Below are 25812 nucleotides of genomic sequence, written 5' to 3'. Positions count from 1 at the left end.
CTGATGGCACCTTATAGAAAACCGTCTGACATTTAACTCAAACATGTTTAAACTACGTTAATGTATTTGTGTGATAAAAATCAAAACATGCACAAATACTGTCTTATATGTAAAACAGGTTTTATTGAGTACAAATGCAGGTCAGTGTAAGGTCGTGTGTCACACACAGTGGAAAATCGGCGCCTCTACAACCGTCGTACAAAACACAAGAACTGGTTTAAGCCTCATGAAATTACAGTGAGATCTAAAACTGTTTTCAGCCTCCGTGCAGTTCAGCGACACTCCTGAGGTAACACGGTGAGCAGGAGGTCACTCCTGAGCCCAGAGCAGTAAACACCTGGGTTAATGAAGGCCCCAGCAGACGGGACGAGTTCCACACCCACACAGCACCGTGCTACTGCTAATGCTCTGAACCAGCTTAGCACAAAGACGAGTGAAGTATTCCCACCAGCTGTCCGTGGTTGAAAGGCCACTGTGAGGACAGGGCTGCAGAGACGCTGCTGATTAAACCAAGAGAACCAAGTTAACTCGAGTTATGAGAATAGTGTTGCCCTACAGTGTGATGTCACAGAAATCCATCCCTGAAGATTATTTTTGGAAGCAGCTTTTTCACCACCCAGCTGAGTCAGTGTGAGCCTGACTCGTCCTGGCTGTGGGCTGTAGGCACAGGAGGATTACTTCTGATCGCCAGGGTAATCCTTTAAAGTTTAGTGGAAGCACATCTGCCTGCAGACGAAGCCTCCGGTTTATGAGCCGTGGTATAGGTGGATGCTGCCATCCACAGCCTGCTTGGATGGATGCTCCGCCCGGATGCAGCTGCTGTCACTCAGCTCCTCGGCCGTGTCGCCAAAGCCATGGTAGTGTCCATAATGCAAGAAATCCCCACAGTCCACCCCGGTTGGCCCCAGGCACGCGGGCCAGTTGGAGACGCAGCCGCCCGGGCTGCTGCTCAGGTGCAGCGAGCCGCACATCTCGGCTGAAGCCCGCCGACAACGTGGCGGAGAGTGAGAGTTTGGAGAGAGCGGAGGAGGAGGCGCAGCGTGGAGATGCCCGTTGTTGAAATCTGCTTTTAAACACAGCAGCAGAGAAAATGGGATCAGAGGTAGATCATGTGATATTGTTGTAGCCATTTGCTGCTTTGCCACGCAGAGCAAACCCACCTGCGCTGAGCTCCAGGCTCATGGCTTCCAGCTCCTCGAGCGCGCTGCTCTGCACCAGCATACCTGCAGCACAGCACGATGAGAAGAGCAAACAAGCAAGCACCGCGCACACGCCTGACACGTAAACATTTCTTACCATCAGCCCTTTTGGCTTTTTTCAGGTGGCCCGCGTCCAGGGCGGCTAGCTGCCTCTTTCTGCTGAGCGCGCCCAGACCACAGGGGGCGCCGCCTCCATTCTGCACTATGTTCCCCTCGTTACGCTGCTGCAGGTGCTTCTGGGCGTTGGAGATGAAGCAGAAACAGTCGTGGAAGCCTTGAGCGTGGGCCAGGTCTGCTGCCGTCTGCCCGCTTGCATTCTCTAAACTAAACAATAAGAATGAAGTCAGACAAAGTGCATCCTGGGTAACAGCACCTCAAACCATCAGAGCTCTAATGTTGCAAGAAGAAACCATCACGATCGAAGAAAACCAGTCCGAGTCTTGATGGTCTCACCCTGCAACACGTGCTGTGACTAACCTGCCCACTCACACACAGCAGGACCGCGATCACCGCCACGTTTCAGCTAAAGACGACAGGCCGTGTTTCAAACTGTTTATTTTCCTGTCTATCACACAGATGTGAAAGCCGTGTGCATGCCTCCCAAAACTGGATATAATACAATCTGGATATTATCAATAATGTTCTTTTTGTATTGTTAATATTCTACATGCATTTCATGCAAAATGAAACATTTCAACCTGTTTGTTTTCATTCTGATGCTGGATCATAAAATTTGCACTCCAGCATCTCAGATTATTAGAATATTTCATGTCGAGTTTGAGGAAGTTACGGTTCAGACAGTCTCGAGGACGTACACCGTCTGACTGCTGACGTCACGTTTGAGAAGGATCCATGAGCAGCCACAGAAGGCTGCTCACAGCCGTACTGGAGCATCTCCATGGAAGTGGACCGGAAGGGAAAAGCACGGCAGGAAAAGGTGCAGCAGACATGACCTCAGCCTCGAAATCAGTGTCAAGAAAAGTCATCTCAAGAACCTGGGAGAGCCTGACAGGAGTGGGCTGAGGTCAGATCAAGCCTGAACCAGAGATAACAGAGCAGCGCATCTCAGGAGGAGGAGAAGGTCCAGAGTCTTCTTTTCAAACTGAAATGAGCTGTGGGCCACTGCCATCTCACGCTAGTGTTCAAGTAGCACAGAACAACAACAACAACAAACATTTCCAATGCCAAGTTGCATTATATTTCTTCACGTCAATAGTTTGAGAGCCCTGCTCACATGTCACCTCCTGGTGCTGCTCCAAAGTCAACACAGACATCTACCAGCAGACGTTGGAGCTCTTCATGCTTCTCTCATTAGCTTTGTGAAGACACTCATTTATCGACATCATGTTTCGGTATTTCAGGAGTGGGACCACGCCTCCAAACACGCTCGTTCTAGTTGTCATCTACAGAGGTTCCCCCAGTTCTGCAAACTGCTCATTCTCCTTTACGTGCCCTCCCTCCCTCCTTCCTTGTTCTCAATTCCTTAACTTCTTCACTTCTATTTAGTACACGGGGATCTGCCAGGCCCGGGAGCCGTCACCAGTCCCCTTCGAGGCCTTCCCCAAACCGCAGCTCAGTTCATGTCCAAGCATCACCTTTACCTGCTAAAATGCTGTCAAACCTAAAATGAGGACGTGGGCCCAGCGAGTGATGTGCAGCCGACTCACCTGACCTGAGCTATAGAGATTATGTGAAGAGGAAAACAAGAACCAGCCGACCCAAAAACCCAGAAAGGCCATCAGAGCAACCTGGAGAGCAGTAACACCTCCCCTCCACACTCGTGAAGTCTCAGCCACGTATAAATGAAGCTGGACTTTTCTGACTGATCTTCCGCTGCACTTTTTCACTTTGATGGGTGATGCTGAGCAGCGTCTGCACCGCTGTGAACATTCGGCTCGGCTGAGAATGGATACAAGGAGTGTAGAAGATATGAAAGTTTAGGTTTTTGAATGAAATGATGAAGAATAGAGGCGGTTTCCCCTAATATTCTAACCGTCTGAGATGTGGTCTATGCATGGTCCTAAATGAAAAAGAACAACATCAGGTTGAAACTGGAGGACCAATCAGGACACAGGAATCGCCAACATTTTGCTCCGATATCCTACACAGTACATCTGTGCTGTCATGAAAACGATCATGCTTTTGTGATTTCTAAGCTTCGATTATGTTCTAAAGTAAGCTCACAGCGCTGAAGATTTTGTTCTGTAATGCTGGGGTGGTTTGGGTTTGAAAGCCCTGAACAGAAGGAGAAGTGAGTCATCGTTAGGAAATGAGCTGTGCTTTGTAGAAAACCACAGATCAAGTTCTGATTATCCACAGATGTTTCCACATAACCTCTCAAACATGCTGAGATCAAGTCTAAGCTTTTCTTTCCTCTGGAGTACCTAATAAAGTGGCCAGTGAGTGCAGATGTAATTTGGTTAAAAACCTACAAAAATAGACATTTCATTTTACAGGTATGTTTACCTGCTGCAAATTCTGACACAAATCTATTTTTTTCTGTCCAATTTGCTCCGTTGTCTTTGTAACATACAGCACAGCGCTGCACAGCACAGCACAGCACAGCACAGCGCTGCACAGCACAGCACAGCACAGCACAGCACAGCACAGCACAGCGCTGCACAGCACAGCACAGCACTGCACAGCACAGCACAGCGCTGCACAGCACAGCACAGCGCTGCACAGCACAGCACAGCGCTGCACAGCACAGCGCTGCACAGCGCTGCACAGCACAGCGCTGCACAGCACTGCACTCTGACGTACTCCTGAGACTAAGCTTCCAATCATTAGTGAGGCTGAGGCGTGTCCCATTAGCACACAGTATGTAAACAGTGAGGTGAGAGCTAAGCATGCATGCCTAAACATGACAGTCATCGTGAGTGCTTTGTTAGCATTGAAACCAATCACTGCAGGAAATACCTCGCCAGTTTGCCAGCTGCAGAAACTGTGGGAAGCGATAGTGAGCACTCAGTGGCACAACTGCAAGCTGCTCGCAGATGCACGTGTGGCAGATTCTGCAGTGCCTATTTGGATTGCTCCATCTTTCTGGGACAACTTCAGAAAATCAAGTTCAAACTCAAAGGCTGAAAAACATCACAACGTGCAGGGTGTTTGTTTCTGCCAGCACAATTTGACAATCAAGATCACAGCTGTTTGTTTTTTTAACATAATATATAACATTTTGCAAAAACACATCTTTATATTGATTTCAAAACAGTTAAAATGTCCTTCAACGAGTGTACAAATGCCTTGAGCAGAAAAGCTCATGTGAGTACTCACGTTTGAGTCTCAAAGCTCTGATTTCTCTTGGGAAAAGTTACAAAGACATTCAAGTGAGTATTAAATACATTAATAATACTGTGTTCAGTGGTTATTTGGTAGGTTAGTGGACGCATGAATCAGTTTACAGTTGCTAATAACAGCAGAAACATTTCAATCTGTATCAGTTTTGTCAAGGATTCTGTAAAGTAGTCGTATTATTTCTACAGGACATTCAAGTCATTAGACAGTTAATGGTTTCCCTGGAAACTGGCCTAAAAAAATTCATTTAAACCATCAAAAAAACTCTTTGCATGAGAATGAAATCAGTCACTACTCGTCAGTCGTCCTCAGCCGCGCTCCATCTCTCTCACCGGCTGGTAAGGCAGATATAGAGAAGAGGTTGAGGAAGTGGGGTCAAGCACGCTACGGCGTTAGACCAAATCCAGAAAGTGAGAGTAACACACAGAGAGCAGCTGCGTCAGGTTGTAACCACCATAACGTGAGTGCAGAGGTTGCTGTTGCTCTCATTTTCAGTTTTATTTAGAGGAGCAGGATTTTGAATTCTGGGTTTAACAGGAAGCCAATACAGGAGAAATCTGCTCTCTCCTTCTATTCCCTGTCAGGACTCTTGCTGCAGCATTTTGGATCAGCTGAAGGCTTTTCAGGGAGTTTTTAGGACTTCCTGGAATACAGTCGTCCAGCCTGGAAGCTCAGTGTCATCTAGTGGGAGCTGAGAAGGAAAAGCAGCCGAGCTGACAGGATCACGCACTGCAGAGCTCAGTGAGTGAGATCAGAAACTCTGCTGGTACTGACAGGTACAGCTCCTCTCTCCATTTAAAACATTCACAGCAGCCAGACTTCAACACAGAACGCTACAGCGCCCCCTGTAGGCGCTCTGTGTTGGTCAAGAATCACGTCCCATCAGTGGGTCATCAGAAAAGAGATCAAAAGGAAAAACTCAATAAAAGCAGAACATTTCTGAGACTAAATATTTAATAAAAATAATTTAAAAAATGGTCTACAGGTATTGACACCGATGGACTAAACAGTCTCTCAATATTTTTGCTCAGTAAATGGAGAGCCATGTTTCCTTGCTTTACTGCCCCAGCTACTTTATCATTTTTATTAAATATTTTATAATTTTATTAACGGTCTCTTGAGAACTTTCTGCTTTCATTACAACAGTAGGTTAAGGTAAAAGCCTAAATGATAAATGAGTGTAGTTTTCAGGAGAAAGCAAAGACAAAGGCCACAGTCTGATCACTGTTCTTGTGTTTTCCTCTTATTATGGAGTCTCAGGTGGTGTAACTGTCTCCATTTATATTACAGCACAGCATATTTACATGTTCAACTGCTGTTGCTGTGCCACATGCAGGCATAAAAACATGAGCTTTTCTGCTTTTACACTCACTACTTTTCTCCGCTGTGCATCATGACAAACATGCCAGAGGATTTTTACCTGAGCCGCTGCTGAACAAAACACAACACACACAACATTACTATCACTCTTTAAAGCAAATGGCACTCAAATGAGCTGACTGGAGGGAACGGCCACTGAAACACGTTTTAATAGTGGGACACTTTGTACGACGCAGAACGTCGTAAACTCTGATTCACAGAAAACATTTTTTAAACTAAAATGAACCGTCTGAGAAACAGTAAGGTCATTATGAATGTGCTGGCAGCAACAAAGGGGGACAGGGCCACGTTCATCACTGTGCAGCCTCCTGCCTTCTTTTAACTACAGTCTGTAAACACGTGTGAGCTGAGGAGAGCGGCTGCTGCACGTTTGGGAGAGGACCGGTGTCCCGCTCTGGTCAGTCCTGGCTCTGCTTTCATGACACACTAGATGTTCTCAGTTGGTGAACAGTTTGGGCTGCAGGCAGGCCAGCTCTGCAGACGGACTCCTCTACAATGAGCCATGATGCTGGAGTAGATGCCGTCTGCTTCCCTGAAACACGTGGATGGAACACCTCTACAGCTCTAAAACCTGTATGTACTTTCACACACTGATGGAGCCTTTCCAGATGTGCCAGCTGCATATCTGGAAAGGCTGTCCACAGGCACTGATGCAACCCCACTCCACATCTGGCTTCTTCTCTGCATAATGGAGCTTTATCCTGCATGTGTGGATGACACGCAGAGCTGTGAATCAGCTCCATCATTACTGTCCGTGATGACATGTTCACAGTGAGGAACATTATTCTGAACCTGCAGTTTTCTGCAGACTGATGGACTCTGTCCACCTTTACTTCTGAGGAACTCGCCTCTTTGAACGTGTCCCTCTCTGTTACCAGCTGATTAACTGTAAATTCTTCCTCCAGCTGTTTCTGCTTTGAACCTCTGATCGCTCCAATCCAACATCCCAACTCTTTGTGAAGTGTTGCTGCCGTCACACCCAAAATCAGCTCGTATTTTTCTTAAAATGATAGATTATCTCAGTTCAAAGATTTGTAAAACATATGGCTTTATGAGTTGGATTTGTCCAATAAAGCAAGCTTTGGCACAGATTTTAACTGGTCTTTATCATTATGTTCTCACTAAGTTAAGTATTAATAGAACCTGAGGCCATTATTTACTACACCGCCACAGAATGGATTTTCTGCTGTAACTTCCTTATGGACAGTTAAGGACAATTACTTTATTTTTTTTTGAATCAAGGATCTTGAGACTATTTCATGTCACCTGTTTGTACCAGAACTTCACTACATCTTCATCTTGGTGATGACAGATGGAAAATGATTGCGAGGATGTTAACAGTAGACCACTGTGGCTTGTTCCCTCCCAACAGCTGATGAGACACTAAGAATAAGATTTCAGGACAACAGAAAACATGGCAGAACCACAGCAGCTGATCTTTGTTAGCATGAGGAAACACGCAGCACTAAAGAACGCCAAACGCAGCCTGTTAATCAGGAAAACAAAAACAAGTCAGCAGAAATTATGCTGGCTGATGCCACATCCTCCTCCTCCTCTGGGTTTACCTCAGGCGGGATATCTGAAGCACAGCACTGAGCTGCAGGATTTCCCACTAAAGTAAATTTCACAGTAAAAATAAAAGCTGTAGTTATTCTGACCAGACCTGCTGAGCATGTGTGGCCTACATGACTCAAATCTAAGACGTATAGCAGCTGCTGTGGTTCACACTCTGTGTGCCAGAGCTTCTGTGGTGCTTTACACTGGATATTACTACTAAGCCGAAGACTGCAGGATACTTACTGCGGTTTAGCGCCTGCTATCAAAAGGACCTGGATACACTCCAAGCTACCTGACCGAGCTGCCTTATGAATGGGAGCCTCACCAACAAAGTCCTGAAAACACAACGTAAACTGTAAGGTTTGAGATATGAATGAAGCTGTTAGAATAGCACAAGCCAACTGTGTTATAGACATGCAAAAATGACACTAATATTACTGACCAATCGAAGTCTAGGAGACAATATCATAATATGAAAATGTTCACAGTCACAGGACTGCAGCTGTGGTGACACTGCTCAGATTATTGTGCACTGCTCTTTTGAAATAAAAGGTGACCAGCAGCAGTGAAAGCTCCTGCCCTGTCGGCCCACGCCTGGGCCACTGATGGAAGAGCTCGGGTTCATGAGTACTGCTGGCACTGTGAACTCTGCATCCATTTCTAATTATCTTTTCAGCTTTGCTGCAAGTACAAGTTCAGTCCCAAAACCTTACCATGACTACAAGTACATATTTAGTGTGAACAACGCTGGAGACACTGTCAATAAAATGAACTTCATCTAACTTATGTACAGCAGATGCATAAACCAGAGGTCCCTAGATTCAAATATTCAGTGATAACACTCATAGATGCAAACAGCACCACATTAAGCATTAAATACTACACAATAGGTGAGTTTCCACACACTGACCTGCTTGTTGACGTCAGCCCCAGCCTGAGTGAGCCACACCACGCAGTGAGGATGTCCTCCGAATGCTGCAGTGTGTGTTGGAGTCTGATTGAATCGGCTGGTCACCCTGTTCACCTCGCAGCCCATCTCCACCAGGTGCATCACGCACTCCAGCTGTGCCACATGCCAGTAACAAATACAAGAATCACAGTGACACACTGCTCATGTATGTCACTGCTGCAGATCTCAGAGGAGACCTCTGCACTGACGCACTTTCATTGTAAGAAATCTCCAACAGTTCTCCTTGTATATCACCTGAGTATTGTACAGCGTGCTGTTCTCAAAGCAGGCTTCAGCTGACTTTGGTTGTTAGACATATTTAAAAATCCCACTTAAGGTCCGCTTACAGGGACGTATAAGCAAAAAGTTTAAGTACATCCAGACACTGCTTAAAACATGTGCCCAGTAAGTGTTTGGAGACATTTCAAGGTGGCTGAAGAGACGCTTCTAGCAGAGCTTTGGTAAAGACAGTGATATAAAATGAAGAAGATCAGAATCGTACGAGAAGTAATTAATCATCTAATAAAATAAAATAAAAAAAACAGAGAGCAAGTTTTTATATTTCTAGAGAACAGAGGCTGTTGCGGCGTCGCAGGCTTCGTGTTTGTTTTGAGCCGATTTTGGCGCCTAAAAAGCGATTGGCTCCTACTGAACCAATGAAAACCTCCAAACACGTCAAGTTTTTTTTTTTTGTCTTTAAAAAACCTTTGTTGTACGCCGGTACTCAGACATAACTGTTTGGGCCAATCAAACACAGTAAAGGAGCGCGGCGAAATATTAAAGAGGAAAAAATCTTTTAGCTTGATTATGAGCGCTGTCCGCCGCCATGTTGGAGTTTAAACATATAATACACACAGTGTGGTTACAGTTCACAGCAGCAGGCAAAAGTGCACACCTATTTTAACCCTCTTTCGTGTTTCATGGACACCACTATTGAATACCCAGTGATTGCATGCTAACCTGTCCATAGTGAGCAGCCCAGTGAATGGGAGTCCATCCATAGAAGGAGTCCTCGGCAGTTAGATGGATGTGGTTTGACAGCTGCTGTAACAGAAGGACCAGAGCCCCAACATCTCCATCCCGGCAGGCACGGTGCACTGGGAAGCGGCTCACAAACACGTCATCCCCGGAGAAGCGGGCTTCTAGTCCCCCAGACATGAGTGAGCTGAGAGAGGGCAAACGGAAGCGCTTGTCTCCACCGCACCGGTCCCACGGAGCACACTGAAGAAGTTCAAACACAAAGGAAGAGCCCAGCTCTCTCGCAGGCCGTAAAACCCGGACTGGAGCCCGCCTCACAGCTACGTCCCGTGTGTTTGGGGCGGTCTGCGCTAAAAAGCGGCCAGGAACAGGTCCTCAGTCCTTTGACTCACACCACTGGTGAGCATCTTTATGTGTCCAATATATTCAAAAACATTGGTGATGTGGCACTAAACAACTCAAACCTCTGTCTGTGGATTCAGAAACATTTCTTAGCTAACGTGCTAGCTTTGCTAGCTGTGTAATAAACTGAGTGCTGGTCTCTGTGACCCCAGAAGCAGACTCACCAACCAGCAGTAACATGGCAGCCTTATCAGGCGGGAAAAAGACGAGCCAAAAGGCAAAGGTAAGACACCCAGCCAGCCCCGGACGAACCTGCCTGCTGTTCCTGCTAATCAGGAGAACAAAGACGGCATCTTTAGCTTTGTCCTCGTCAGACCGGCTGGAGTCCAAAGACTGGGCCTCTCAGTGTTCGATGAATCTGTGATAGTGGTTACTACAAGTACAGAGTTAAAACGCGTACCTGGCTAATAAAAGTGGGACTTTTTCAAGCCAGCAGCTAAACCTTTAACCTTGTTATAATTCAAATACAACTATCTGAGTGACAGAGCCATCTTTAGGCAGTGTGCTCAAACCCTGAGATGACACTGTAGACTTACATTACATTATAAAACTAAAAATGTGGGCTGTGCATAATTTCAATGAAGAAACTACAGGAAGTGTCTCTGTTCTGGAGACACTGTAAAGTCTGTCTGAACTTAATTAAGTTAAACCAGTAACTCAGCAGAGACCTCTTAAATGATGGTGATGATTTAAAACTCAGAGAATCAGTGCACTGAAGCTGATATTGCAGAACATGGTCGGCCAACACATACCTAAGACTTTCCTTCTGTGTTTTCTATTCATTTGTCCCCATTGCTTATTTCTAGGCCATCCTACAGACATGCTTCATTGTGATAGCAGTTTACACTGAGCCCTTATCACACTCTGCCTGGTCTCGAGTGCATATTTAATAGTTTCCTTGTCTGTCTATGGATTACTTAGAATCTAAAAAAGCACAATTAAATGAGCGCATCTGTGGCAAAGAAGGATGCAGTCTTTTTCTATCTTTTTTTCTTCCAGGGTGGCTTTATCCGAGTGAGGAAGAGAGATTTAGAGAAGTTGACCACAGAAGTCATGCAGCTTAGAGAGTTCCTGCCCAGAGTTGTGAATGGGGATCTGATGGAGATGCTGCATAAAGCCCAAGCAGCTCAGACAAGTATGCTGAACTCCACTCTGATCCTGCTGTAAACACGAGGGTGTTGTGTGTATCACAGAGCAGAACATATACAGTTAATGTATAAACCTGAAGGCTTGTTGAAGACATCCAGCTACAGAGAGACAGAGTTGTCTAATGTCAGTGGAGCCAGGTCTGTTTAACAGCCCTCACAGGTGATAAGGAAAGCCAGGTGCACCTGCTTTCTCATTAGCCTCATTTTATCTTCTACTCTGACCCGGGCCTGACCCAGTAAATATACAGCACTGTTGATCTAAGAAGCTTGGAAAGAAAAGCATCTGGACTTTAAGTTTCTTGAAGACATTTCACCTCTCATCCGAGAAGCTTCTTCGGTTCTAAGAGAGTCCCCGGTGGGACCCTAGTGGGAGTTGACCCACTGCTGATCATGTGTCTCACCACATGAGTCAAGGTGTGAAAAAGGGTGTGGGTCATTATCAGCAGAGGTTTCGGGTGAGACCATCGTGAGACCTTGCTTCACCAATTCACCTGACCTGTTGAGGTCAACTGGCAAGATGTGAGTGGTTGTTAAGGTGCCTGGGAAGGGATCTCCAAACTGGATTGTAGGTGGCAGACAACTGGTATTGTGAGCCACCTGGGACTCTCCACCAGTTTCTTCAAACATCTTCAAGAACCTTAAAGAAGTCCAGTTGCTTTTCTTTCCAAGCTCCTTAGGTTACCATGACCTGCACAGGCATTTAGCACTGCTATTCACGAAGGATGTTGTCTCACCACAGTATGTTGTGGTAATATAAGAAGAATTGGGTCGTGTCTTTTTTTGGAAGACATTGCACACCACGCCGAGCTATGCCAGGTTCCCAGCTTTCAGCAGTTTGGGGTGGGGGTACAAAAATAGTATTTCCTGCCTGTCAAACTAGTGAATATGTGGTATTTCCACAAATTCTCCTAAAGACATGGAGACAGTATCTTGGGTGCTGTTAGGTGCCTGGTGTCCTCACCTGCTGCTGTGTCCGGCTGTTTGTCACCCCCGCTGCTTTCCACTGGACCATTCTTCTGAGAGCAGCCCGATCTGCCAGCATCCTGGCCTCCGCCTGCCACGGCCTGGCTTTAGGGTGGTGCTCCCCGTCTCTCTGGCTCTGGCACAGAGGCTAACTTGCTAACTAGCTGCTTGTGCTCCGACATGGCGACCATGAAATATGTCCCGTCGGCTCTGCTGGATCTCTGCCATCACCTCGCTCCTGGATGATGATGTCATCAAATCTCTCGTGACACTGAGCATGCTCCTTGATGTCCTCTGACAGGCGCAGACGTCATCGCGACAAAGCTGAGAAGCGCTCTTTACGAACCCCGCCGTACTCTAACCAGCCGCCTGCTGTTTCCATGCAACCTTTGAAAAACACGAACAAAAAGCCAGCTCAGCAAAACATCACGTGTGATTTAAAAGTCTAAAACGAATCAGTCATCACATGTAAGGTTTTTCCGTTTCCTCTCTTTGTGACATCTTCCTCCATCTGTCACACGCGTTTTTTTCCCGTCGCTCCTCCTCGATAGCGCTGCAGAGATGCTGAAATATCAGCACCACCGTGAATGCATCACGGGGATGATAAAGGTTGTGCTGAGGCTGAAAACCCCCGAGATGTCATTTATTTTTCTCACTGACCTGCCTGCATGATAGACGCTGCACTTAAGGTTTTTCACCCATTTATTGACATTAAAAATGTCCTTTTCAGGAGGGCTCTAGCACTGCGCCAAATATAACGTGACAGCTCTATAAAGGTATTTGAAGTGACCCAAAGGACTGGTCTGATTATCTGTGTAGGTGCTCAGTCATCCAGCTCATGGTGGTCTAAGGAGCCTGGAAGAAGGCGCCTGAACTTCTTTAAATTTCCTTTAATATCTTTGTCTAAGCAAAGAGACATAAAAAAAAAACGCAGGGAAAAATCAGGAATCACTTTTTGGCACGACAGCATTTCGGATTCTTCTGCCCACTCGACCCTGTTTACCACCCCCAGAAGCCCCAGCTTGTCCTCCTCCACACGCCTCCTTACCCATACTGACTCTCACAGCTGCCCCTTTACTGCAGAATGTATGCCACTGTTAGACTGCTCCAGCAGCACGCAGCATATCATCTAAGAGGTCCCACACTGGACCTGAGATGTGCCCTGTATTGACCTGTCCATCTCTGAGCACTATGCTATCCTTTTTCCTCTTCCTTTACAGGAACATCAAGTCTGTTACTACATGAAACCTAGTTCACATCTGTGGGAGATGCACACACAGACCACACAGTGTGCTGTGTGTAAGACGCGGACTTTTAAGTTGCATACTGCCATTCACTGCTTAGACTCCATGGCCCCTAATATCATGTCCTCCCCCTGGTTCACCTGTGTGCTACACTCCATGAAGGGCTCAGGCCTCAGTGTCCCCCACTAAAGAAAGTTTGTTAACTATTAACTGGTTGTTTTGTCCCTGTGAAAATGAAAAGAATTACAAACCCATAGAAGGTCCAGAAACCCAGGACCACCGCAGTGAAACCCTGTCTCTGCTTTCTCATGGTAAACACTCACCGCCACCATGGAGACCGTGTCATAAATCACGATTCTCAGCCACTTATTCAGTTTAGGGTCTCAGGGGTTGGAATTAGAGGCGGTTATACTCCGGAGAGGTTGCCGGCCTCTTACAGGACTGGGAGATTATGACATAATCAAAATGGGACCAAAACTCTACCTTAAAGCTGACAAAGTTTCATGTTGTGGAAAACTAGTGTTAGAAACATTACATAAGAATATCTGCTCTCAAACTGTGTGTGTGTTTAGTGAAGGAGCAGATTGTGAAGGAGCAGATGAGGCAGGAGTGTCTGCACCTGCAGTCTCGACTGGATGCTGTGCAAACTGAGAGTCAAAAAGAGAAAGAGGTGAGAGCGACAGTCAGACCTGAAAATGGACTCATAACAATAACATGAAAATATTTCTGGTATCCCACTGAGGAAACTGGACTTGCTTGATGAATTTGGGCTTGTCTTGCTTTAAGCCATGCTGTCATTTATTACTTGTTGTATGTGACACTGCACTGAATCCACGTGAATGGATGTTCAGGAAAAGCTGCTGTTACGTGAGCAACTGTGGCAGAGCAGAGTGGAGCTGCAGCAGCAGGCAGACTTCTGCTCTGGTCTGGGATCTGCTGCCTGCAGTCTGCTGTGGAGCTGCTCTGCCAAGGAGGACACCGTCTCACTTTGGCTGGCTGATGTGAGTCATGTTCAGTCTTTTCTGTCTCTGTGTGTGGACTTGGACTTGTTTCCCTGTAACAAAAACCCCAAATATGGCTACAGGGATACATGTTAGTGGTCAGTAGCGTTTGTATAAAGTGCAGCCACAGCTGAAAGTGAAACAGTATTCAATACATGAACATCAGATCCCAGTTTAATCCCAGTAGGAGGAGACACAAGTGTTTTGGGAATGGGCTGCAGCCGGAACAAATATCTGCCTTTAAAAAATCAAAAATCATTTCCACAGTAACAAACTTGTCCCAGCATGCACAATAATTAGTTTGACTTGCTTGATCAAACCAACACAGTATAATTACAAAATGACCTTCTGACCACTGTGTTGTACATCTTTAGCTGAAACAATAAAATATGTTGTTTAAAGTGTTTGATGCAAAAGAAACATGGCTCCATATATTTTGGTCGTTCCACATAATAATTTTATGCAGTGCAAACAAAAGAGCATCCTCTCTGCTCCTTCTCTTCTCTCTCCAAATTAAATTGGCTCCATGTTTTGTTGGTCACTGAGACATGATCTAACAGTATTTGTAACAGCAGATGTTAATGCTGCTGGATTGTGTGTGTGTGTGTTGCGTGTGCGTGCGCACACTTCAGGGGAAGCTGCAGGCCTTCCTTGCTGTAGCTGCTCAGACTCTCGAGAGCTTTGTCACGTCTTTGGATGAAGAGGAGAAAAGTCAAACTGAGGACTACAACTCCCACGAGCACCAGTTTGTGCTGGCAGTGGCTGGGACCATTACTAGTGAGTCTGAAGCTTCTAGCAGTCAGAAAGGATGTGTCGAAGCACATTTTCTTAGAACCTCCATCAACACGAATAACTGCTCGATTGTCAGCTGACTTTTCTTTGTTTCTTATCAATCAGATGTAGCAGCAGTAACGCAGGGGCGGGACTTCCTGTCAAGCTCAGCGCATGTCTTGCTGGACACTTTGATGAAACTTCTCAAGTTGATGAAGCCTGGTGTCTTCCCCAGACTGAAAGTGTATGTGGATCAACCTCTTTGTCATTAATATGTATCAGGATTGAATAGAGTTAACAAGAACGTGACACAATGTTTGATCCATGAATCATAACAGGATCAAACCTACTTTTACTTTCCTCTAAAGCAGTCATTTGCAAAGTAAAATTCCTACATTTTTCATTCAGTAATATAGATTTTAATTTGAAACCATCAGTGAGCCTCAGTGTTGGTCAGCTGTACTGACTTTATTCACAACATAGTTTTCAAAAAGTCTGCACACTGTGTGAAATGTAAGTGAAAACGGATCAGAGTCAGGTCCACACCATTGAAACACTTTATTAGAATGAAACAGTAACAGGAGAACATCCGGGTCTTTTTAAGAATAGGCTTGTGCAGACTTTGATGGCAGCCACACATTTTTAGTTAGCCTGTGACAGGGTGTGTTTCCACTATGCTGCACTCCTTTGTAAGCATCACTGGGAGCACTTCAGCGGTTCAGGTTAAATTGAATTAAATTTTCAATTCAGTTTTGTTTATACAGTGCTAAATAACAACAACGGCTGCCTCAAGGTGCTTTATATATTTATATTATATAATCTAATATTATTATATATTATACCCTACTATAATACATGCAGAGAAAACCCCAATGAGCAGCACGTTGGCGACAGTGGGAAGGAAAAACTCCCTTTTAACAGGAAGAAACCTCCGGCAAAACCAGGCTCAGGGAGGGGCGGGGCCATCTGCTGTGATTGGTTGGGGTGAGAGAAGGAAAACAAGATAAAGACATGCTGTGGAAGAGAGACAGAGGTTAATAACAAGCATGATTCAATTCAGAGAGGTCTGTTAACACATAGTGAGTGAAGAAGAAACACCCAGTGCATCATGGGAATCCCCACCAGCCTCATGGATTCAGTGTCACCTGATTGAGCCTGAATCCAAACTGGAAGCTGGTTCCACAGAAGAGGGGCCTGAAAACTGAAGGCTCTGCCTCCCATTCTACTTTTAAATACTCTAGGAACAACAAGTAGGCCTGCAGAGCGAGAGCGAAGTGCTCTAATAGGATGATATGGTACTACAAGGTCATTAAGATAAGATGGGGCCTGATTATTTAAGACCTTGTATGTGAGGAGCAGGATTTTGAATTCAATTCTGGATTTAACAGGAAGCCAATGAAGGGAAGCCAAAACAGGAGAAATATGCTCTCTCTTTCTCTCGGGGTGGCTGTAGCTCAGGAGGTAGAGCAGGTCACCTACTGATTGGAACGTTGGTGGTTCGATCCCTGGCTCCTCCAGTCTGCATGCCAAGTATCCTTGGGCAAGATACTAACCCCAAGTTGCTCTCCGATGCATCCATCGGAGTGTGAGTTTTGTTATAAAAGCGCTCAGTTTAGAGTCAGTGTGGGCAGTTGGGAGATTGAGTGAATGAGGCATGTTGTATACAGCACTTTGAGCACTCCGGGAGAGTAGAAAAGCACTATATAAGAATCAGTCCATTTACCATCTTTCTAGTCCCTGTCAGGACTCTTGCTGCAGCATTTTGGATTAACTGAAGGCTTTTCAGGGAGTTTTTAGGACATCCTGATAATAATGAATTGCAGTCGTCCAGCCTGGAAGTAATAAATGCATGAACTAGTTTTTCAGCGTCACTCTGAGACAGGATATTTCTAACTTTAGAGATGTTGCACAAATGGAAGAAAGCAGTCTTACATATTTGTTTAATATGTGCGTTGAAGGACATGTCCTGGTCAAAAATGACTCCAAGGTTCCTCACAGCGTTACTGGAGGCCAAGGTAATGCCATCCAGAGTAAGAATCTGGTTAGATACCATATTTCTAAGCTTTTCAGGGCCGAGTACAATAACCTCAGTTTGATCTGAATTAAGAAGCAGAAAGTTAGCGGCCATCCAGGTCTTTATGTCTTTAAGACATTCCTGCAGTTTAACTCATTGGTGTGTGTTATCTGGCTTCATGGATGACGCAGACTGGGACATGTTTCGGCGCAGCTCTGATGACATCAACATGTTTACGGAAGCGGTTGTGGGATTTATCGGGAAACTAGCGGACGACACAGCAGAAAGAACTATCATCCGAACGTTTCCCAACCAGAAGCCGTGGGTGGATAAAAACATCCGCGACGCTCTGAGATCACGCACCGCTGCCTACAATGAAGGGCTTGTCTCCGGTAATATGGACCTATACAAGGCTGCGTCCTACAACGTGCGCAGCGCGGTCCGAAAGGCAAAGCGGAGCTACGGGGAAAAACTAGAGTCACAGCTACGACAGTGCGACTCTAGGAGCCTGTGGAAAGGACTGCGGACTATAAACGACCAGCTTCTTCAATGATGAATGCCGATGCTTCACTGGCTGATGAGCTGAACACGTTTTATGCTCGCTTCGACGCCGCAGCAATTAAAACAACAAACGGCTGCGCGCGCTCGGAGTGCACCAGTGAAGAAAATGCATTCGTCATCACAGAGCATGCCGTGAGGAACACCTTCAGGAGGGTGAACACCAGGAAGGCAGCAGGACCAGATGCAATCCCTGGCCGGGTCCTTAGAGCCTGCGCTGATCAACTAGCACCGGTGTTCACGGAGATCTTCAACCTCTCCCTGGCCCAAGCTGTGGTTCCCACGTGCTTCAAACGGTCCATTATTGTCCCTGTTCCAAAGAAACAACAGCCCGCTTGCCACAATGACTACCGTCCAGTAGCACTGACTTCAATTGTGATGAAGTGTTTTGAAAGACTGATGAGAGATCACATCACTTCTTCACTTCCTGCCACCATCGACTCACTTCAGTTTGCTTACCGGACTAATCGTTCCACAGACGATGCCATATCTCACCTGCTCCACACATCCCTGAGTCACCTGGACACTGGCAGAGGGAATTATGTTAGGATGCTGTTCGTGGACTACAGTTCAGTATTCAACACAATAATTCCCTCTAAGCTTTTCACCAAGTTGACGGATCTAGGACTCAGCTCATCACTGTGTCAGTGGATCCTCAACTTCCTCACAGACAGACCCCAATCAGTGAGGGTAGGAAAACAAGTCTCCCCCTCCATCTCACTCAGCACTGGAGTGCCTCAGGGCTGTGTTTTAAGCCCCCTGCTGTACTCACTGTACACTTATGACTGTGTAGCCACATCCGACACCACCTCCATTGTCAAGTTTGCTGACGACACTGCTGTTGTGGGCCTGATCTCCGACAACATCGAGACGGCCTACCTGGAGGAGATTAGGAACCTGGAGACCTGGTGCCAGGAGAATAACCTCCCCCTAAACGTCAGCAAGACTAAGGAGCTGATCGTGGACTTCACTACAAAGCAGGCGAGGAATTACAAACCCCTCATCATCAGTGGCACGCCAGTGGAGAGAGTGGACAGTTTCCGATACCTGGGTGTCCACATCACTCGGGACCTGTCATGGTCCTGTCACATCAACACCCTGGTTAAGAAAGCCCGTCAGCGTCTCTTCTTCCTCAGAAGACTTAGAGACTTCCATCTGCCACTGAAGGTGCTCAAGAACTTCTACTCCTGCACCATCGAGAGCGTCCTGACGGCAAACATCTGCACCTAGTTTGGGAACAGCACCAAGCAGGACAGACGAGATCTGCAAAGGGTGGTGCGCTCGGCAGAACGCATCATTCAATCAGAGCTCCCTGACCTGCTGTCCATCTACACCAGGGGTGCTCACACTTTTTCCGCATGTGAGCTACTTATAAAATGACCAAGTCAAAATGATCTACCCACTACAAAAATCCAAAATATATACTTATTTATAAATATATTGAGGATTCTTTATATCTACAATGTATATACATGCATAACCGCAATATCCAATATTTCACAACACAATTAACTATGTAAATTTTTTGTCATTACCTGAGTTTACTCTGATGACTTGCACTGAATTGAATCAGCCAGGGATGCATAGTCCGGACAGTAGCTGCTGACGGCTAGGTTTAAGAGAAAAAACCGAGAGCTAAAAATTGGAGTTAACTCGCTGACTAGCTTGTCAGTTTTACTACACTTCGCGCCGCTGTTTGCGCATGCGCAGCGACCTAAGCGTCAGAAAAAATCTGATGTCATCTGACTGGCTTCCCTGTATCAATCAAGTGACGGGATGGATGATAGGCTGGCATCTATTTTTTTAATGCCATGCGATCTACCAATACTACCTTTGCGATCGATTATAAATTATAATTCCTATAATTTATAATCCTTATCTTTATAATCTCTTCTGCTATTTGCACATTCTTTACTGTAAATTCCTAAGTTAATTTGTAAATTTTTGTAGTAAATTGTAAATATTGTAAAACTTTTCTTCTGTCATTTAATGGTCGGGCATTGTACAGCTACAAGCATTTCACCCCCATGTCATACTGTGTATGGTTGTGTGTGTGTGACAAATAAAATTTGAATTTGAATTTGAATTTGAGATAGAGCTGGGTGTCATCTGCATAGCAGTGTAAATGTATGCTATGTCTTCTAATGATGCTGCCTAAGGGAAGCATGTATAATGTAAACAGAATTGGTCCTAGCACTGAACCCTGTGGAACTCCATAATTAACCTCAGTGTGTGAAGAGGACTCTCCATTTAAAGAGTGTTCACAGAGGTTTGGACTTTATTTGAGTTAGATTTTGTAGTGTGACAGTTAACGGTAATGCTATGAGCTAAACGTACTCGCTCCATTTTAAGATCTTCTCTGGTATAAACATCAGTATAGTATAATTATATACTCATCAGTTCATCATTCTAAGTCTGCCAAGATGAATGATCCCATTTATAACCAGTAAGGTCAACAATGTTTATTAAAAAGCTGATAACAGCTGGAATCTGGTTTCCAGAGGGTTGTAGGTCCAGGTTTCCATGCAGTTCCAGCTGCTGTAATTGTGAGTGACTATTGGCTTCTCATTCTGTACAATATAAAATCCATGTAACAGTTTGTAGAAGAGTTTGGGCTGCAGGTTTTGTGCCTCCTTTGTCATCATTCTTATCCCTCAGCTATAAAAGGCTGAGTATTGTTGTCGCCCTGCTGGGCAACATGGACACTTTGACGTAACATAAGGTTTTCAAACTGATACAAAGGCGTGTCTAAAAACTTGATCTGTGTTCTGATGTCTCTCCTTGTTTCCTGAACTTCCTTCTAGCATTGAAGTTCTAACATTTTATTAAGACAAACAACATAAGTAGTTCCAACACGGATTAAAGCTGCTGCTTCTCCACGAGGATTGGAGCCATTTGATACGGTGCAGCCACCTCACTGGTACCCTTCATATGTGAGATATTTCAGAGATGTCCAGCTGGGATGTCTCTCAATTGGGAATGCCTCGGTGTCCTATGATAAGAGCTGAAGGATGTTCAGTGGGAGATGGAGGTTTGGGCATGTCTGCTCACACTGTTGCCCATGCTGGCTGCACCCTGATCATCAGCAGCACATGGATAGAAAGATGCAGATTCTGTTTTCATTGACATATTAGTAGAAAGTTAAAGTGATCATAGCCAGAATCAGACAGGTTATGTCAAGCGACACTGCAGAGGTTCTTGTCCATGTATTTGTGTCTTCACGTATTGATTATTGTAACGCTCTCCTTTCTGGGCTTCCAAAGAAAAGTTTCAGAGGTCTACAGATGGTGCAAAATGCAGCTGCTCGCATTTTAACAAGAACTGGGAAATTTGAGCACATTACCCTGTTCTGAGATCTCTGGCTACCTCGTCAGGTTCGAGCAGATTTTAAGGTCCTGCTGCTCACCTACAAGGCTTTAAACGGACTGGCACCTTCATACCTCTCCGACCTTTTACACCTTCATGTTCCACCCTGTGCTCCATGTGTTGAACACACATTTGTGTACAGGTCTTAATTCTGTGGCTTTTAGTTTTTAAATTCTTACTGTTTTTAACTTGTATTGTGTTTTACTTGTACTGCTATTCATCGCTTTTATTTATTCATCTTTTTAGTTTCAAATTGCTGCACAGCACTTTGTTTGAAAGCACTTTATAAATAGAGTTATTATTATTATTATAGCGACCAAGAGTTTGTAATGTTTGTGTGTGGTATGTGTTAGTAAAAAGGGACCTACTAAAGTAAATACCTGTAATTGCAACAGTGTGCAGAGCTCATACGACCACAATGAAACCCACAAACTTGACGAACATCATAGTTTCACAGTGCTGACCAACCACCACTCACTCACTGGAATTTTATTAAACTTCTTTTTTAAAAGCTCTTAAAAGGGATCTGAATGTGTTGATATGTTGTGGCCACTAGATGTCAGTGTTTCTCTGCAGTGTGGACTGCTGTTCACTACGGTGATGCTTTGCTGCAGGTTGATGCTGATGGCGCTCTATAACGTGAGCATCAGTCTCAAAGGACTGAAGTACCTGAGTGAGAACCAAGGAATCCTCCCTCTCATCTGGAGCCTGCTTGATGGTAAGCTGCTGCATGCTCCAACAACAACAGTGTCTGCCCATCACTCACAGACACTGTGCTCTAGCTCTGGCCTACAACCCGTCTCAAGTCTAACCTTCAATGACACTGATATAGTTAATTGAATAAACTGTCAGTGTCACAGACTGTGTATTCCAGGATCTAATTTGTGTGTCTGTAGACGGACACTGGGAGGTGTGTCTCCACTCCCTGCGTCTCCTGCAGTCCATGTTGTTAGAGGACGATGTGTTGCTCCTGTTGGGCTCCTCGCTCCTGGATCCAGACCTGTGTGCTCGCGTCAGCAGGCTCGCTGCCAGCACGCAGCCAAGCCTGAGACTGACTGCTCTGCAGACCTTGGAGGACCTCCAGGCCCTCCAACAGGTACCACAGTATGATGAACCCTGCTCTTGCAGTCATTGTGTTTACCACACTAACTCTGTCAGGACAGAAATGAGGACTTGGTATGTGTTCAGGTTAACTTCACCTGTTTTGCTTCTTTTGTTAGCATCTGAGTCTTTCACTGCTACTTTTCTTCACACCTGGTAATTTATCACAACAGTTAGTGAAAGCACTAGTTAGTGTGTTTTAGGTTCGGCTGTTAGTCTCTGTTTTGCTGAATAGAGAAGCAACTGCACTGATGTCTCACACGGGCAGATCTAAAGTCTAAAGCTGGTGTGATTGTGCACTGCATGCAAATGTAGACACTTGTCCCTTCCTCACATCACCGTGACATCCATCCCTGACCTTTCTGAGCACAGACTGTGACATGGTGTGTTTCCAGGGCCGGGCCTGCAAACAGAGCCGTGTGTGACGAGGGAGGACTTGAAGTGAAAGAAGAGCCTTTCTCACTGCATTGTTCACTGTTCAGCTTCTATGTATGTTCACACTGCTGTGCATTGTTAGTGCTTAAAGTGCATGTAGATCTGCATTGTTAAACCTGTCCTAGTAAAGATGTTTGCAGTGTGTCTGTGTCGTGTCAGTACAGCAGAAGCACAGGACTGAACTGCTCTGAAGGTCTTCTGCACTGATCTGTTCTCTGTGCAGTCACCCCCACGCTGCACACACTGAGCTGTATCCATGGACTAAAGGCACGAGCAGACGTCACTCACCCTCTGTATACTCTGCTAAAATCGCTTCACTGAAATCATTGTTATCTTATAGAAACTCTCTCTGTTCTTCCTGATTCATCAAAACAAAGTCTGAGCTGATAAGAAGAAGGGCAAAAGGAGTAAGACCACACAGGAGTTGCATTTTGTTAATTGTACAGCTTTATTGCTTCTTTAGTATGGACTTGAATAGTGAGCAGATATCCACTGAACAAAGCTTAGACTTCAGTACAGGATATATGTGAGACAAAGGCTTCAGAGGAAGAACATGAATGGGAGAAACCAGGGCTGGTACAGAACATGTTTGTTTCAAGCTCAAAGCCTGTCAGAGGACTGCTCTGAAACACGCTGGGCCATGTGAGTGTCTCCAGATGACTTCTCTCTTTAAAAACTCCAGCGCCTCTTACTCGACTGCCTTGGCGGGCCGATTTTTGTTATACTTTAAACAGTGATACTAATGAGTTAAGAAGTAACTATAGAAAGAGAAGCAGGGAAGACACAGATATCCTCTAAGGAAAGGGGGAAAGAAGAATTCTGGAGTCGTCCATCCCAGTTGATGCTGGTTATTCACGGGGCTGAGCTCCTTCAGTGCCCCGGGTCACCCACCAGCACTTGGCCTCTAGGAGGAGGCGGCAGCGTTGGGCTTATCGTCACGAGTCACGGGGATGCTGCGCTCGCTGCGGCCAGACTCGCTCCCCCCGCTGACCTTTGGTCCGGTCAGAGTCAGCAGACCGTCAGCTGACAAGGTGCAGTTGATGGATGATTGGTCAACGCTAGAGGGGAGGCGGTAACGGCGATGAAACTCACGGGAGATGTAACCGTGGTCGTCCTGAAAAACAGCAGTATTGATGCCATGAAGCCGTTGTCAGTCCAGGGAAAGCTTCACTCAGCTCACTCTCACGAGAGAGCGAGCACACACTGCTTCCTGCTAACTGCTGAGGGTTTCAGCCTTCAAAGTAAGAGACCAACCCAGGTCTATTAAGACGGGTGACAAACTGAGTGGAGTTGTTGTGAGCCAGGATAAGTTAGTATTGTGTGTTAAATGTATATTTAGTCTTTTCAGTCCAACATGACTTGTTTTTCCTCTTTTCATTTCCACTAATAACACAAAATAAAATGATAATGTCCAGGCTAGAGGACACCTAGCTACACACCTATTACACCCCATAACAACACAGAAGGCATCTTCATGTGATCAAATACATCTTTTTACCTTTCCTACATATTACAGGGAACTTTCTCACAGTCTAACATAAACAGGTTTGTATGTCTAAGCACCGTGGTTACGTACGTACGTGTGGTTTGTTGCTACATCTCTGATCAGTGATCTGACTCGTGTTGGAAAATCCCTCAGGAAGCCTTTACGTCCTATGAGTCTAACTCACTCACTCGTGGTGTGTGCATCCGAGAGGAGGACTACCTGTCTTTCTCCATGCTTGCCCTGGATCTCCACATAGTCGTCAGCGACCTTCACACTGAGCTCATCGGGAGAGAAGTGCTTGACGTCCAAGTAGACTGTGAACTTATCCCTGTCAGATCTCACCTGAGGGAGACAGACACAGAGAACATCTCTTGACCTTAACTTCTGAAACTTTAGGTCAACAACTTCATTTCTTGACTCTACGTTGTATGGAGCACAGTAGATGTTAGCTTTCAGTCTAACTAAACTCAAGACAAAATACAAGTATGTATTAAACAAAAGATGTACGCCGTCTATCCTCTAATAACCACAGAATATGAGACTAAATCCATATTTTTTACCTCTGAGATCCCAGAGTTGGAAAAATCCAAAACGTTGCGGAAGAGTGACTGTCTGTAATAGGGGCTGATGGTGGAGGCGGCGTAAGGGAAGAGGTCGTAATCAAACATGCCCTCTCCAAAAAACTGGTCAAAGAGTCTGGCAGGGTAGACAGAGCCCAGGGCACGTCTGAACCAGGGGTGCTGGATGGCAATATCCATGGCAACTGAAGACAGTCTGGTCTACTTTGGCTTGGTGGGGAATCCAGCAGAGGAAAAATGGAGATGAGGTAAGAATGGGAGAACGGTGGCAGTAAAGCAGTGGCTGAAGAAGGCTTTCAGAGTGCTTTGCTCCCCTCTCTACAGCTGCCTCCTCTTTATATACCTGAGAGCCAGAAAGAGAGGCTTTAGCCACGATCCCTCTGGAATGGCATTATCTCAGCATGGTGGGTTGGGCCCTGTCAGCAGAATCAGGGTTGAGGATGGGGGGGCACCACTAGGTCCAGTCCCTGCTGGGACGCAGCGGTAGTCACATCAGACACCCGGGGCTGCCAAAACAAACTGTGCTAGACGGAGAGGAGGAGGGGAGAGACAATGAGCTCAGGAAGCCAACTAAAGACACACAGGGATTTCACCTGTGTGACAAAGCATCACACACATACACGTAGATCTGTTCTGTCAGTCAGTCGGTGACATAATGCTGTGGTATTGTTCTGCCTGTGTGTTTGGATGACGGGCAGATTTAGTAACAATGCAGTCCAGAGTCAATGGAACAACAGCTGACAGAGAAATGTGAGAAAGGAAGTGTGCCCTTCAATTCCAGCATTTTACAATGAGGGGGAAATAAAACCGGTCTGGACCTCAGCAGGCCTCGCAAATTCTTCCCAAGGTCGGACCATCAGTACTGAGAGAAGCTGCATGTCATACTCTACAGTCCTCAATTAGCAGGTTAAAGTTCACAAGAGTAGGACTGAACAAGTATGGCTTGAAGGGCTTCTAGGAGAAAGCCTCTTCTTTCTATAAAGAGCATGGCAGCACAGCAAAATCCTGAGGAACAATCAATCCATTTATTGATAAGCACATTTAAAAACAACAGGTTGACCAAAGTGCTGTAGATAGTAAAAAAGTAGCTCGAACACGCACAAAGAACAAAACAAAACTCAGTCACAATCAAAAGCTAGAGAGTAAAAATGTGTTTTCAAACGGGTTTTAAAAAGTGTCGGAGAGAAGTTTGGGTGCAGCAGAGGCCCGATCTGTGTTTCCTGTTTCCTGTCAGCTGGCCTGAGAGTTCTCTTTGGAGTATTATTAGTTATCAGATCAGAGAGGTATGATGGCGCTAATCCAGTTAGAGATTTAAAAACAAGCTTAAAAATCAATTCAACAACGTACTGGAAGCCAGTTTAAATGAGCCAAGACTGGGGAAA

The 25812-nt window shown here is 45.5% G+C and overlaps 3 protein-coding genes across 4 annotated transcripts; 1 reads left to right on the top strand and 2 right to left on the bottom strand.

The window, feature by feature from the left end:
* Positions 1-103: 103 nt before the first annotated feature.
* ankrd10a (ankyrin repeat domain 10a) lies at positions 104-12202 on the bottom strand. Of its 2 annotated transcripts, none has more exons than XM_026158355.2 (6): positions 11875-12202; positions 8347-8499; positions 7680-7771; positions 1297-1523; positions 1161-1223; positions 104-1063 (listed from the first exon to the last, which is right to left on the bottom strand). In XM_026158355.2, the coding sequence occupies exons 1-6, from the start codon at positions 11953-11955 to the stop codon at positions 747-749; spliced, it is 933 nt and encodes a 310-aa protein (XP_026014140.1). In that variant the 5' UTR covers positions 11956-12202; the 3' UTR covers positions 104-746. The 2 variants fall into 2 exon arrangements, with proteins under 2 accessions (XP_026014140.1, XP_080153870.1); XM_080297744.1 differs by lacking the exon at positions 11875-12202 and adding an exon at positions 9346-9543.
* On the top strand, positions 9628-22508 carry hsf2bp (heat shock transcription factor 2 binding protein). The gene is made up of 10 exons (XM_026158354.2): positions 9628-9762; positions 9918-9988; positions 10765-10900; positions 13693-13790; positions 13972-14121; positions 14754-14898; positions 15019-15136; positions 21445-21548; positions 21727-21926; positions 22327-22508. Exons 2-10 carry the CDS (start codon positions 9944-9946, stop codon positions 22354-22356), a joined length of 1026 nt encoding a protein of 341 aa, XP_026014139.1. The 5' UTR covers positions 9628-9762; positions 9918-9943; the 3' UTR covers positions 22357-22508.
* Positions 22509-22790: 282 nt separating this feature from the next.
* Positions 22791-24949, bottom strand: cryaa (crystallin, alpha A). The gene is made up of 3 exons (XM_026158357.2): positions 24413-24949; positions 24072-24194; positions 22791-23480 (listed from the first exon to the last, which is right to left on the bottom strand). The coding sequence occupies exons 1-3, from the start codon at positions 24608-24610 to the stop codon at positions 23271-23273; spliced, it is 531 nt and encodes a 176-aa protein (XP_026014142.1). The 5' UTR covers positions 24611-24949; the 3' UTR covers positions 22791-23270.
* Positions 24950-25812: the final 863 nt, after the last annotated feature.

Source organism: Astatotilapia calliptera, chromosome 23, assembly GCF_964374335.1.
Source record: "Astatotilapia calliptera chromosome 23, fAstCal68.1, whole genome shotgun sequence".
NCBI lineage: Eukaryota > Metazoa > Chordata > Actinopteri > Cichliformes > Cichlidae > Astatotilapia > Astatotilapia calliptera.
This window is presented reverse-complemented; position numbering and strand designations above follow the sequence as displayed.